Source organism: Natrix helvetica, assembly GCF_964273705.1.
Source record: "Natrix helvetica genome assembly, chromosome: 5".
NCBI classification, from domain to species: Eukaryota; Metazoa; Chordata; class Lepidosauria; order Squamata; family Natricidae; genus Natrix; species Natrix helvetica.
This window is the reverse complement of record NC_138551.1, coordinates 33,918,076-33,931,963: the sequence shown is the minus strand read 5'-3', so window position 1 is coordinate 33,931,963 and position 13,888 is coordinate 33,918,076. Positions and strand designations below refer to the sequence as shown.

Here is a 13,888-nt window from a genome sequence, read left to right as displayed (position 1 = left end):
ATATAAATATATTTGAGTAGATACTTCATATTTACCCACATATCATAAAACCTCCACCAACATTTACTAGACTCCTGTTTGTAGGAAAAATAAGTTGCATATAATAGTGAAATATATTATGCAGAGTGGTGAAGTCTGGGAATTCTGTGTCAACATTTTCTTTTCTTTTTTCTTTTCTTTGGCTATTTGCTTATTTTTGTTTTAACTAGCCATTAACTGGCTAAAGTCTAAGTGACTAAGCAGTCGTACAAACTGAAAAAAGAAATATAAATATAGAATAAACCATAAATAGCTAAACCCAAAAATCAAAGTCAGTATGATTAATAGGCCAGTTGCTAGTGATAAACAATATTTAGGTCACTAAATAGATGAAATAAAGAGAATGCTTCAATAGACAGTTATCTGGATCCAACAAAGCTCCCTACAATAATGCTATAAACAACATTATCAATCACAAGGTATCCACACAAGTCCACAATTTTAAGCTTACCTTTCTAAATATTCAGCTAGAAGCTGTTCCACTGCAGAAGAGTACATCCATTCACTTCCAACTTTTTTAGTGTAGCCAGGGACTTCTTCATTCCTCTTATTGAATTTCAGATTTAAACCTACATTTGCTTTATGGTCTCCACGTGGACTGCAAAATAGATGTTGAATGTTAACTCTATTGCAATTTATGAAAATTCTAATACTAATTTTGCTATATACTAATATTAATACTTAATAGTCAGTCTTTAAATGTATTGGCTGAAAAAGAGCAAAGGATGAATATTAATACAATCTAAACTAAGTGAATGATTTATTCAGCAAAATACATGCTCATAGTCACTCGATTATTTCCATGCAAGATTGCTGTAATGTGATCTACAGTACATTAGTTTATCTTTGAAGATTACCCAGAAATTACGAGTCCAGAATGTAATGGCACACACAGTTCTGGGTACTCTGTGGTTTGCCCTTCTCATACTGCTACTGCCTGAGGTGCAATGACTCCTAGTTTCTTTCCTGTCATAATTCAAAGTGTTGGTGATCACCATAAAAGTCCTTAATGGTACAAGGCCAGGTTATTTGTGGACCTCCTTTCCTTGAGGATATCTATCAGTCCTAACAGGCCAAATAAGGTAGGTGTGCTCCAGATCCTCCTTAAATCCTATAATTTGGTAAAACCTAGGAGGCACACCTGTGAAGTTGCAGCTACCTGGCAGGACCAAAAGTATCAGAAACTCATGCTGCTAAGGCAGTGGTTCTTAACCTTCCCAATGCCGCGACCCTTTAATACAGTTCCTCATGTTGTGGTGATAATAATAAAATTATTTTCATTGCTACTTCATAACTGTAATTTTGCTACTGTTATGAATTGTAATGTAAATATCTGATATGCTGGATGTATTTTCACTATTACAAATTTAACATAATTAAAGCATAGTGATTAATTACAAAAACAATATGTAATTATATATTGTGAAATATTTATTTCTAATTACAAATAAATGAAATGTTGTCTTGAAGCATGATGTAACAATCTTAATATAACAACAGTAAACTACATTGCTTCATTTTGCAATAGTATGCACAATCTGAAATAGGAGAGCATTGTTTGGCGCATCCAACTCGTTGCACAGTTGTACAAAATGTGGTGAAACTCACTTAATGATGCTATTGCTTAGCAACCAAAATTTTGGGCTCAATTGTGGTCATAAGTTCTCTTTTTTTCTTTCTTTCTTTCTTTCTTTCTTTCTTTCTTTCTTTCTCTCTCTCTCTCTCTCTCTCTCTCTCCCTTCCTTCCTTCCTTCTTCTTCTTTCTTTCTTTCTTTCTTTCTTTCTCTCTCTCTCTCTCTCTCTCTCTCTTTCTTTCTTTCTTCCTTCCTTCCAATTTCTCTTTCTGTCTGTCTCTCTCTGTGTGGCTCTTTGTCTCCCTCCCTCCCTCCCTCTCTGTCTCTATCTATCATTCTCTCTCTATGTCTGTCTGTCTGTCTCTCTATCACCCTGTCTCTCTCTCCTCCCTCTCCCCATCTCTGTCACGGTGTGTGTTTCTCACTCACTGTGTGTGTGTGTGTCTCTCTCTCTGTCTGTCTCTGTCACTCTCCATCTCTCTGTGTGTGTGTCTCTCTCTGTCACTCTGTGTGTGTATGTGTCTGTCTGTCTCTCACTCACTCAATCACTCTGTGTATCTGTGTGTGTGTGTGTCTGTCTGTCTGTCTCTCCCTCCCTTCCTCCCTCCCCCCCCCTCTCTCTCTCTCTCTCTCACTCACTCACTCTCTCTCTCGCACACACAGACACACATACTGTGGTCACCTTGTTGAGTGTTCCAATCACATTTGAAACACTCAACAATTGGCCTGCATTTATGATTTTTTGCAGCATTCTGCAGTCATAGGACCAAAATATATGGTTAAAAGTACCTGGCAGCAGCATTTTTCCCTGGGGGGCTCCTCAGAACATCCCAAGATCGATGCCACCACATCTCCCCTCTTCAGGGACACATCCTCTTCAGAAGGATGAGGCCCCGCTGGTCCTCCTTGCATTCTTCATCTTCCGGCCGCAGCCCCACACCACAGAAAACATAGGCATGTGCATGCCCCGTGTAATTACAGCCCGGAGCCGGACCAAAGCCCCTCTCCCAACTAACCCTTCCTCCCTCGGAGGGCTTTGGAGGGAAGCTTCTGCAGAAACCTGGGCAAGTGAGAACAAGTTCCCGCCATTAACGAAGACTCTGAGGCTGTAATTGTGCGGGAGGGTTCATCTGGGAAGACGAGGAATGTGAGGGGGACCCCGTCCTCCCATGGATGGGCTCCGGAGTCATCACTGGCCGCCCAGAGCCTCGCCGCAGCTCCACGCCGTGGAAAACATAGGCGCGTGCACTCACCCTATACAATTACAGCCTCAGAGACTTCGTAACAGTGGGAATTTGTTCTCACTCACCCGGGCTTCTGCAGAAGCTTCCCCCTGAAACCCACTGAGGGAGGAAGAGCCAGTTGGGAGAGGGCCTTTTGTCCTGCTCCAGGCTGTAATTGTGCGGGGTGTGCATGCGCCTATGTTTTCCATGGCTTGGGGCCGCAGCTGGAAGGCGAGGAATGCGAAGGGGACCAGCGGGGCCTCGTCCTTCTGAAGAGGACCTGTCCTGAAGAGGGCAGATGCAGTGGCATCGGTCTTGGGATGTTCTGCGGAGCCCCCCAGGGAAAAACACCGTGGGGGATGGCTGTCAGAGACAAGAGAGCAGCGTGCACCCGTGTCTTAGGTGATCCATGTGAAAGGGTCGTTCGACCCCCAAAGGGGTCGCGACCCACAGGTTGAGAACTGCTGTGCTAAGGCATTCAGTATCCTCTAGAGGTCTTGCCATAGGTTACTTCTGGAAGTGAGTGCTTTAATTCCTTACAGTTCCAAATGAAGCACTGTCTGTATATTCTCCACGATTGGTGGAGGCAGCAGTCACATAGGGTTAACTCCGTCCAGTAACCAATAGGGCTGAGTCTACAGATTATAAAGCCTTCCTCCTTGCTGCTTTTCCCCAGTTTTAGACTCAGCCAGTTCTGGGCTGGACGTGTAGTTGGCTTCTCTGATTTAATTATTCCAAATTATTAATTGGCTATTCTAAAAAAAAGTTCTTTCACCCTCTGCCATCCTTACATCTTGCAGGCAGAGGGAGAGTTTCAATCGGACAGGGGTGCGGTTCCGTGCTTCGGAGCCAGCCGCATGGCTTCAAACGCCGCTTTTAAAGCGATGGAGGCATTTTTTCTCTTCAGCCTTGTCGGAAGCTCCATTTAGGCAGTGGAGCGGCTCTGACACTTCTACTTCGCTATAGACTTCCAGGAGAAGCCAGAAAGAGCCCTGATGACAAGCCCAAGGATGGTAACCCTGCGGCTTTGTCGGAAAACACAGTGCAACAGCTGCTGAGCTTTAGGAGGATTGCTGGCTGTTTTCCCTCGCAGGGATACTCGCGGATGCCATTTTAAGCCAGCAGAGAGTGTGAGGCAGTTAATTTTGGCGTGAAGAGATTTGACGCCATTTTGGGACAACGGTCGGTAACAGGGCTGCTTTATCAGCAATACCTTGAGGGTGGCTGTTTTCTCTGGTTATCATTATGGCTTTTAATTCTGGAGATGGGGCAGTGGACTCTATTCAGGTCTCTCAACCAAGTAGCCCTTTGGCTGGTCCTTCTTCGGTCCAGCTTTCAAGGAACAGGGTGATAGCATCTGAGGCAGCTGAGGAACCCCCTTCAAAGCCTCCCAAGTCAGCCAAAAAAGGGGAGATGAAGCAATCCAAGTCTGCATTGCAAAAAACCTCTTCCAACAAACAGGCACATAGTGGCAGAGTCAGTCCTCATCTTTTCTAGGTGATTCCAGTCTCTCCTAACAGTTCTCCTCCTGTGGGTCTTTCCTCGGATTCAAGGGCTTTTCTTTCTGAGCCTGATTCTCCTTCCCAGATAGGAGATGGTACTGGTGTTTTTGATTCCCCTCATAGTGGAGATGAGTCAATAAATGAGGCAGGGCCTTCTCCGGTGGCAGATAAGGCTTCCTCTTCCCCGAGTTTTTTGGGATTTGAGCCAACCCCGCTATAACCCCTGATGTGGCTGCCATCATATCATCAGCAATTGAAAAAGGCATTGCTGCGGGCCTCAAGCATAAGAGATCTTCAAGTCACAGTTCTAAATCCAAATCTGGGGGCTCCAAATCTAAGAGCAAAGAGAAACATTCCTCTCAGAAGGCCCCTTCTGATCAATCCACGGTGGCGGACGAAGAAGAGCAACCTTCCAGAGATTCACATCTCTCGGAGGACGAAGATCTAGGCCCTGATCAACCAGCCTTTGTGGGTTGCTTAAACCTGCTCTTTTTCGATCTTTGCTGTTTAAAGCAAAGAAGATTGCTGGCTTCAAGCCTACCCCAGCTCCTAAAGCTGCTGCCACTGAAACGGGGGATTCTGAAGATCCTCTCTTCCTGGAGCCCACTGTTGAAAAGGAGGTTGTTCCTTCTCCTAGAATTTTTATGAATGTGGTTCAGAGATAATGGACCTCTCCTAGCACTGGTCCTCTGCCTAATGCCCTTGATAAATATCTGTACAACGTGAGGCCTGCACTAGTTAAGATACTAGATCTTCCTTCTATAGATTTGCCAGTGGTAGCCCTGGCTTCTCCTAATGCAGCTGCTGGTGCTCCGGAAGATTCCCTTAAACCTGAGGATAAGCGTTTGGAGCAAACGCTTGTCGAAGGTCACCAGGCCTTGGCCTGGGCTATTAGGGCTTCTACTTCTTCCTCATTTTTTAGTAGATCCGCTCTCCTTTGGCTAAAACAACTTCAGAGCAGGATTCCAAATAGGGACACCAGGGCCCTCAGGGATTTAACAAAAAGCAGCTCTCGGGTTTTCTGCTGATGCTGCACATAATGAAGCTCGCTTTGCCTCAAAAGCTATTGCTTCCACAGTCACCTCAAGGCGATTACTATGGCTAAAAAATTGGCAAGCCGATGCCAAACATAAGTGGTGTCTGGCTTTGTCTCCCTTCTCTGGGGGTAGTCTGTTTGGGGCTCCTTTGGAGCCCTTATTAGTGGAGTCGAAGGACAAGCGTAAAGTCCTTCAATTGACCTCCGCAAGGCGGACAATAGAAATTCTTCTACTTTGTATAGACACCAACCCTTTCGAGGGCAGGACGGGGGTTTCTCCAACTCCTGTCCACAGCGTCAGTCTAACTCTAGGCAGGGCTACAACCAACTCCTGGATAGGTCCAATAGGACCTTCCAACAATATCCTCCTAGAAAATTCTTTAGAGGGGGCTTTGATCGATCCTACAGACGTCAGAAGTGACTGTTTGGAGGATCTCCCGATAGAGGGCCAACTGGCTGTGTTTGCGGACTGATGGGAGGACATAACAACAGATGCTTGGGTCTTGCAGACCATCAGATGGTGTCTGACCCTGGAATTTCTCTCCATTCTCCCGAGGAATTTCATCCCTTGCCCAGTGTCTCGCGACAGTGTCAAGAGACAGCTAGTGGAACAGGCCATCGGTCATCTTCTTCAGATCAGGGCGATTCAAGCTGTTCCCAAGGGTCAAGAACGCCAGGGGTTTTATTCCTGGCTGTTTGTGGTTCCGAAGGCCTCAGGGGGATGGAGACCGATTCTGGATTTCAAAGTCTTGAACCGATTTGTCATTTATCGACGGTTCAAGATGCACTCCCTGCAGTCCATCCTGGAGAGCATCCGCAAGGATGACTTCCTCTCCTCTGTGGACCTCACGGAGGCATATCTTCATATTCCCATCCTCTGTGAACACAGACAATTCCTTCGGTTCGAGTACAGGGGAAATCACTACCAGTACTGAGCCCTTCCCTTCGGGCTGTCATCAGCCCCAAGGGTATTTACAAAACTTCTAGCAGTGGTGGCAGCCCACCTTCGCTCAAGGTTAGTCAGGATCCAGGTATATCTGGATGACATTCTCCTGCTGTCCCCCTCCATCAGGCAGGGCCACAGAGACATTTGAACCACCATTCAAGTCCTTCAGGAGCTAGGATTCTCCATAAACCTAGCAAAAAGCTCTCTGACCCCAGACACTCGTATTCTTCATCTGGGAGCTCTAATAGATTCTGTGCAGGGAAAAGTGTTCCTCTCAGCAGATCGACGGAACAGCCTGCAGGAGCTGACCAAGACAATCCACCGCCGTTGCAAATCCCAACTTCTCCAGTTGTCTCACCTGTTGGGGAAAATGGTGTCCTGCTTCTCCATCGTGCCATGGCCTCGCCTCCACAGCCGTTGCCTGCAGTGGTACCTGTTACGGTACCAGAAGAGAGCCATCATCTGCTCTCTGCAACAGGTTTGTACCCCTCCACACATGATAAAGTCCCCGGGGTGGTGGCTGTCACCGGCATTGACTCAGGTGACTCTCTTTCGAGAGCTGGTTTGCCTAACTCTCACCACAGACACCAGCCTGATGGGGTGGGGCTCACCTCCAGTCAGGGATGATACAGGGACTATGGTCACAAGCCAATTGAGCCAACACCATCAATTGGCTAGAACTGCGGGCCATCCATCTAGCCCTTCAACGGTTCCAGGTCACAATGTGCAACACCCATGTCCTCGTCCTCACAAACAATACCACTGCAAAGGCACATGTAAATCTGCAAGGGGGCACCAGGTCCAAACCGCTAATGAGGGAGGCATGGCTGTTGGGGCTTTGGGCGGAAGCCCACCTTTTCTCCCTCAGGGCAGAACACATCTCGGGCTTCGACAATGTTCAGGCCGACTGGCTAAGTCGAAATTAAGTGGACCAAGGTGAATGGAGCATCTCGCGCAACCTTTTCCAGGAACTGTCCTGCAGTTACGGGAGACCAGTACTTGACCTTTTTGCCACAAGGGAAAACGCCCGACTTCCACGATACTTCACCAGGTATGCATCTCCGGGATCGGAGGGGGTGGAAACTCTGCGGTGCCCTTCAGCAAGAGGGGTTTCTGAAATCGCAGCTCTGTCGATTAGACGCGACCTCTGTATATTTCATGTAGATAGAGTCGTTCTCCGTCTAGATCCAGCATTTACGCCCAAAGTGAACTCATTCTTTCATAAGCTTCCGAAACTAATACTACCTAATTTTTGTCCCCATCCTTCTCATGGGTTAGAAAAAAAGTGGCATACCCTAGACGTTCGCAGGGTTTTACGTTTCTACATCAAACGTTCTGCTGCATTCAGGCGTTCTGAAGCCTTAGTAAGTCTCTTTTCAGCCAGCTTCCCTTGGCTCTAAAGTCTCCTCTTCCACCATAGGCTTAGAGTATGTATATCTAAGGCATACAGGGCAAACTATCTCATTCCTCCACAGTGTATAACAGCCCATTCCACTCGTAGTGCAGCCACGTCAGCAGCCTGGGCTACTCAGTCTTCAATGGAGGAAATTTGTAGGACAGCCCCTTGGACTTCTCCTATTTCTTTTATCCGTCATTACAAGATAGATTGTTTGCTTTGGCTGAAGCTGCCTTTGGAAGGAGGGTTTTACAACAAGTCCATTCTTTGGACTCCGCTTCCAAGGGGACCGGATTCCTCCCTTAATTAAGGACTAGCTTGGGTATGTCCCTACGTGACTGCTATCTTCACCAATCGTGGAGAATGGGCATTGGTCCTTACCTGATATGCTCATTCTCACTGCAGGTGGAGACAGCAGCCACCCCCACCCTGTTCCTGTCAGGGTTCTCCTTTATTAGGATTGGGTCTGTCTTTTCTTTCCTTTTCTTGGTTTTCCTTTATTCTCCTTCTCCATATCAACTACACATCAGTCTACAGCATGTCTTCGTCTAAAGCTGGGGAAGAGCAGCAAGGAGGAAGGCTTTATAATCTGTAGACTCAGCCCTATTGGTTACTGGACGGAGTTAACCCTACGTGACTGCTATCTCCAGCTGCAGTGAGAATGAGCGTATCAGGTAAAGACCAACACCCATTTACTTGAAGACAACCTAGGAAGGCCCTGAAGAAGTTATGGTAGAGGTCAAAAAATTATAGCTGCCTAAACGCTTCAAGGGGACACATAAATATTATTAGTATCACTGATCAGTTTCAACATGTACAGTATGTTCTACCTTCATATCTCTAACTGCTTCTCTTCTTCCTGTTTTCATTTCTCTTTCCTGATAAATTATGCTCAAAGTCAACCTATCCATGCTTTGGAATACATTTTAAAAATGTACATACAAGAATAATTCCACACAGGGAAAAGACAGATAGAAAATTGGACAAAGCATTTTATAAAAGAAGTACCGTTGGAAAAATAACTTTAACAATGCTTTATAGTGCTTTATAAGGAATTTTACAAAGCAACAATAAACATTTCTTTTAAATAAAAAACCAGATAATACTCCCAATGAATTCACTGGATCACAAAAAGGGGCAAAGAAAGATGCGCCTATACATTAGTGATGCAAAAGTGCAGTGAGTTATGTTTTTGAAAAATAATATCTGTGCACTTACGGCATTTCCTTATCATACTTCATAAAAGTATTCTTTCCAAATTTTAAATTAAAAACTGGACACAACTAACATAAAATGGTCTTTACTGACACTGTGCAAACTAGCCTTCTCTCTGTACTAAATGCACAAATAAAGGTAAATGTCTAAATTCCATTAATTTTTCTCTGTTAAAACCGATTTTCAAAGCAAATAAGAAGAATCAGATTAATAGCATTTTAACCTGGGTTTTATTCAAATGCAATTAGATATTTCACAGCAAAATGGTATTATAATCCAAACTTACTTTCTCCTGGCTCCTCTTCCAATAAAAATGCTTCCTGTAAATCTTGACACAAGATAGCTGCTCATTCCAAGACGACTGGCCAACACATATGCAGGATTGTATTTCACAGAATATTTCTAAAATATCAAACATTTACTTTTAATATTTGAGAACTATATTAACATTTATAGAAACAAAAATATGGAGCCTTTGAAGACTACAGATTTGTTATGCAATATATTTCTATGGACAAGTCTTTATATAAGGTATCTCATGAAGTGGATTTCTATCATCCTTCAATTTATAGGCATATAGCAAATGCATATATTAGGCTTCAAGTAAGTAGGATATGTATTTTCTGAAATGATATGTAATAGGGTAAGAAACTACTGAGATTCACAGTGTACCATTTCTAATAGAAAAACAGAAAGAATAAAAATAATGAAATCAGCATTTGCTGAATAAAGAAAAGAAAGAGGTATTATGAGAGTAATGGAGAGGTTAATATGTCAGGTTGGTTGTTGGAAGGAAAGAAAACAGGAAAAGGAAAAAATCTTTCTTTTTGATAGATTTACAAAGAAATAAAAAAGAAATGTACTTTGTCCTTGACGAACAATACGTTCGAAGTTACAATGGGACTGAAAAAAGTGACTTATGACTGGTTTTCACACTTATGACCGTTGCAGCAGCTCCATGGTCATGTGATCAAAATTCAGGGGCTAAGCAACTAATTCATATTTATGACAGTTGCAATACCCCAAGGTCACGTGATGATCTTTTGCAACCTTCTTGTAAGCAAAGTCAATGGGGAAGCCTGATTCATTTAACAACCAGGTTACTAACTTAACAATTATGGCAAGAAAAGTCATAACATGGAGCAAAATTCATTTAACAACTTAGCAACAAGAAATTTTGGAATAAATTGTGGTTGAAAATTGAGGACTACTTGTAACATAAATGCATTATTATTAGGTATTCCAAGGCAAGAATGACCGTTGGCTTACCTGAACGGTCGTTCTCTGAGCGCTGCGGGTGAGTCCAAGCATGGGTTAAATTCAGTCTACTCGCCCAAGGACTGAGTTAATTCTTTTGGCCATGCCTCCTCTCCTCATTGAGGACCAGTTCAAAAACGAAGGCAATGGTCTGTGAAGGTCGTGTGTACATTGTCTCTTTCAGTCTTGTCAATAGTCTCTTGCTCCTCACAGCCATTTCAATCCATTAAAGAGGAAGTAAACCCCAGGGCGGGGTTGGACTCTCCCGCAGCGCCCAGAGAACGACCATTCAGGTAAGCCAACGGTCATTCTCCTGTGCGCTGCTTGGAGAGTCCAAGCATGGGACATACCCAAGCTATGCAGTCCCAGGGAGGGAAACAGGAACATTCAAGGAGCGTGGATTTGCTACAACTTGCTGCAACACCCTCCTCCCGAAGGATGCTTCGGCTGCGGCATAGGAGTCAATGCGATAGTGTTTGATGAATAAAGATGGAGAAGTCCAAGTGGCTGCTCGGCATATTTCCTCCATGGGGGCCTGGGTTGCCCACGCGGCCGAGGTGGCAGCGCTTCTTGTCAAGTGAGTCATCACCTTAGGTGGTACCGCCTTGCCCTGTTGCACATAAGCTAACTTAATGCAAGCCTTCAGCCAGTGAGCTACAGTAGAAGGAGAGACCGTCCGCCCCATTGAACCTGGCTGAAAGGATACGAAGAGTGCTTCGGAATGACGAAAAGTCTCTGTCCTCCTGATGTACCTGTGGACAGTTCACCGCACATCCAGCTTATGCCAGTTGTGTTCTCTGGGATGCCAAGCATGAGAGCAGAAGTTAGGGAGCACTACTTCTTGAGTCCTGTGAAACTCTTTTACCAAAAGAGTTCACTTTTGGTAAAAAGGCCGGATCTAACCTGAGGATGACGCGGTCAGCGTGAATGATGCACAAGTCCTCACGAATCAAGAGTGCTACCAACTCTGACACCCTCCTAGCCGATGTAATGGCTATGAGGAAAACAGTTTTCAGGGTTAGGTGACGGAGACCGATGGACCTGATTGGCTCAAATGGGGTCTTGGTCAGAGCTCTTAGGACGAGCGGAAGATTCCACGTGGGAAACCTGTGAATAACAGGGGGATGCAAGTTGGAAGCCCCTTTTAGGAAACTCTTCACCTGAGGATACAGTCCTAAGGAGACTGAGGAATGTCTAGTTAAGATGGTGGACAAGGCAGCTACCTGGCGGCGAAGGGTGTTGTGTGCCAATGCCTTGTCCAAGCCTTGTTGCAGAAAGTCAAGGAGCTGTGGTATAGTAGCTGACGCTGCAGGCACGCCTTGGGAGTAGCACCAAGAGTCGAAAGCCGCCCAAGTGGCATCATAGATGCGAGTTGTCGAGGGACGGCGCGAAGCCTTAATGGTGTAGATGACTTTTTCAGATAAGTTGTCCTTCTCAGGAGGTCCCCTTCAAGGACCAGACGGCTAACTGGATCCGGGTGAACAATGGCCCCCTGGCTGAGAGTCAGTAGGTCTTGGGGAATCTTCCAAGGTCTGTGAACTGAGAGGCCGACAAGGTCCGCATACCAAGACCTCCTGGGCCAATACGGGGCTATGAGGAGGACCTCTGCTCCCTCTGCCAGGATCTTCTGGATCACCTGAGGGATGAGCGGGAGTGGAGGAAAAGCGTGTAAGAGGCCTCTCGGCCAATGACAGCACAGGGCATCTGTCCCTTCCGCTTGCGGAGTGTTGTACCGCAAGAAGAACCTCGGGAGTTGGGCGTTTGCAGGACTGGCGAAGAGGTTGATTACCAGGAGACCGAATTGGAGCGTGATCTGACGGAATGAGTCCGGATGAAGACGCCATTCCGTGTTGTCTATGGTCATTCGGCTCAACCAGTCCGCTTGCACATTGTCCACCCCCAAGATGTGGTCCGCCTTGAGGGAGACCAAATGACGTTCTGCCCACCTCCCTAAGGAGTCTGCCTCCGTCATGAGGGTCCTAGACTTGGTGCCCCCTTGGCGGTTGATGTGGGCCTTCGTTGCGATGTTGTCCGTGAGGAGCAACACATGATGGCCCACAATGTCCTTTTGGAAATGGCGGAGTGCTAGCCTGGCTGCACGAAGTTCCAAGAGGTTGATGCTCTGTGTTGCTTCTCTCTGTGACCACTTCCCCTGGGTCACCTGTTCCTGAAAGTGGGCCCCCCATCCCCGGAGACTTGCGTCGGTGGTGACCACCAGCCTCTCCGGCTCCCGGAAAAGGCAGCCTGCGACTTCCACCACCAAAGAGATCGTTTTACCTTTAGGGGAAGCTTGACATGTCTGGGGGAGTTGCTGGCTTTCGCTCTCTGGATGGGGAGAAGAAACCACTGGAGTTCGCGGGTGTGTAGGCGTGCCCAAGGAACAATGCTTATGCAAGAGATCATGAAACCCAGAAGCTGGGACAGCGAGACGATGGGTATTAGCTGTTTCACTCTTGCCTCTCGGGCGTGGGAAGTGATGTTGCGCTTGCGGTCTGGTGACAGGAACACTCTGCAACAGTCTGAGTCTATGAGCGCACCGAGGTGTAAAATGCGGGTGGACGGCATTAGCTGGCTCTTTTCCCGGTTTACTGAGAACCCGTGATGTTGTAAGGTGGAGATGGTGAGCTGGACATCTCTGGAGGCCTGTTCGTAAGACGTTGATTGAATTAAGATGTCGTCTAGATAGCAGAGTAGATGTAGACAAAACCTGAGGAACGCCCTGTGTGACCTGCAGATGGAAATATGCAGGTACGCCTCCTTCAAGTCTATAGAGGTCATCTTGTCCCCTCATCTGGTGCAACCCAGGATGGTCTATAGGGATTGCATCTTGAAACGCTTGTAGGCCAGATGCCGGTTTAGAGCTTTGAGGTTCAGGATGGCCCTCCACCCCAGAGCTTTTGGGAACTAGGAATAGTATTGAGTAGAATCCCTTCCTTGCCTACTCTACGGGAACTGGCTGTATCACGTTTATCTGTAGGAGGTGTTGAATCTCCACCTGCATGTGTTCCCTTTTAGGAGGAGGGGAGGGCAGGGCACCTGACAAATGTCCTCAGGGGGAAGGATAGAAACTCTAGAGTAAGGCCCTGCCTGATCGTGTTGAGGACCCATGCGTCTGTGGAGATCAACTCCCAATGGGCAGCGTAGAGTTGAAGACAGACGCCTATGGGGATTTCCCCTTGCTGGTCACTTGGACCTGCGGTAGGAACAGTTGTTGGAACCGCCGTGAAAGGGACGACGAAAAGGCTGTTGTTGTTGGCGCCCTTTGTCACTGAAGCTGGTCCTATCCTGCCCTCTATCATTCCCCTGGGGATATGGCCTCTGGTAGAAGGTGCCCGGGTTGGAAAAGTCCGACCCCCGAAAGGATTGCCTACGAAAAAAGGAACTCCCCTTTTTATTAGTAGCTGGAAGCACTTTTCTTTTATCCTTGGTTTCAATTAAGAACTTCTCCAAGGGTTAGCCAAACAATTTCCTGCCCTTAAATGGGACAGAGGCCAATTTCCATTTTGACTTCATGTCCGCCTGCCAATGATGAAGCCACAACAGGCAGTGGAAGGTCACGTTAGATGCTAGAGCGCAAGTGGCAAATTTGGCAGCATTGAGGGAAGCATCGGCTGAATACTCCACATCTGTAATTATTTTATTAAGGTCATGCCTCCACCTAGACCCTGATGATGGGGGATGTGCCCTCAGCTGTCTCAGC

At 46.4% G+C, this 13,888-nt stretch overlaps 1 protein-coding gene across 4 annotated transcripts in view; it reads right to left on the bottom strand.

Annotated features, from left to right (window-relative positions):
* Positions 1 to 13,888, bottom strand: part of XRN1 (5'-3' exoribonuclease 1) — a 79,223-nt gene that overhangs the window by 25,910 nt on the left and 39,425 nt on the right. For all 4 annotated transcript variants that reach the window (XM_081954429.1, XM_081954428.1, XM_081954427.1 and 1 more), the window contains exons 24-25: positions 9,218 to 9,333; positions 491 to 637 (exon numbers count right to left, since the gene is read on the bottom strand). In XM_081954429.1, coding sequence (XP_081810555.1) covers positions 491 to 637; positions 9,218 to 9,333 — 263 coding nt within the window. The remainder of the gene's footprint in view (positions 1 to 490; positions 638 to 9,217; positions 9,334 to 13,888) is intronic.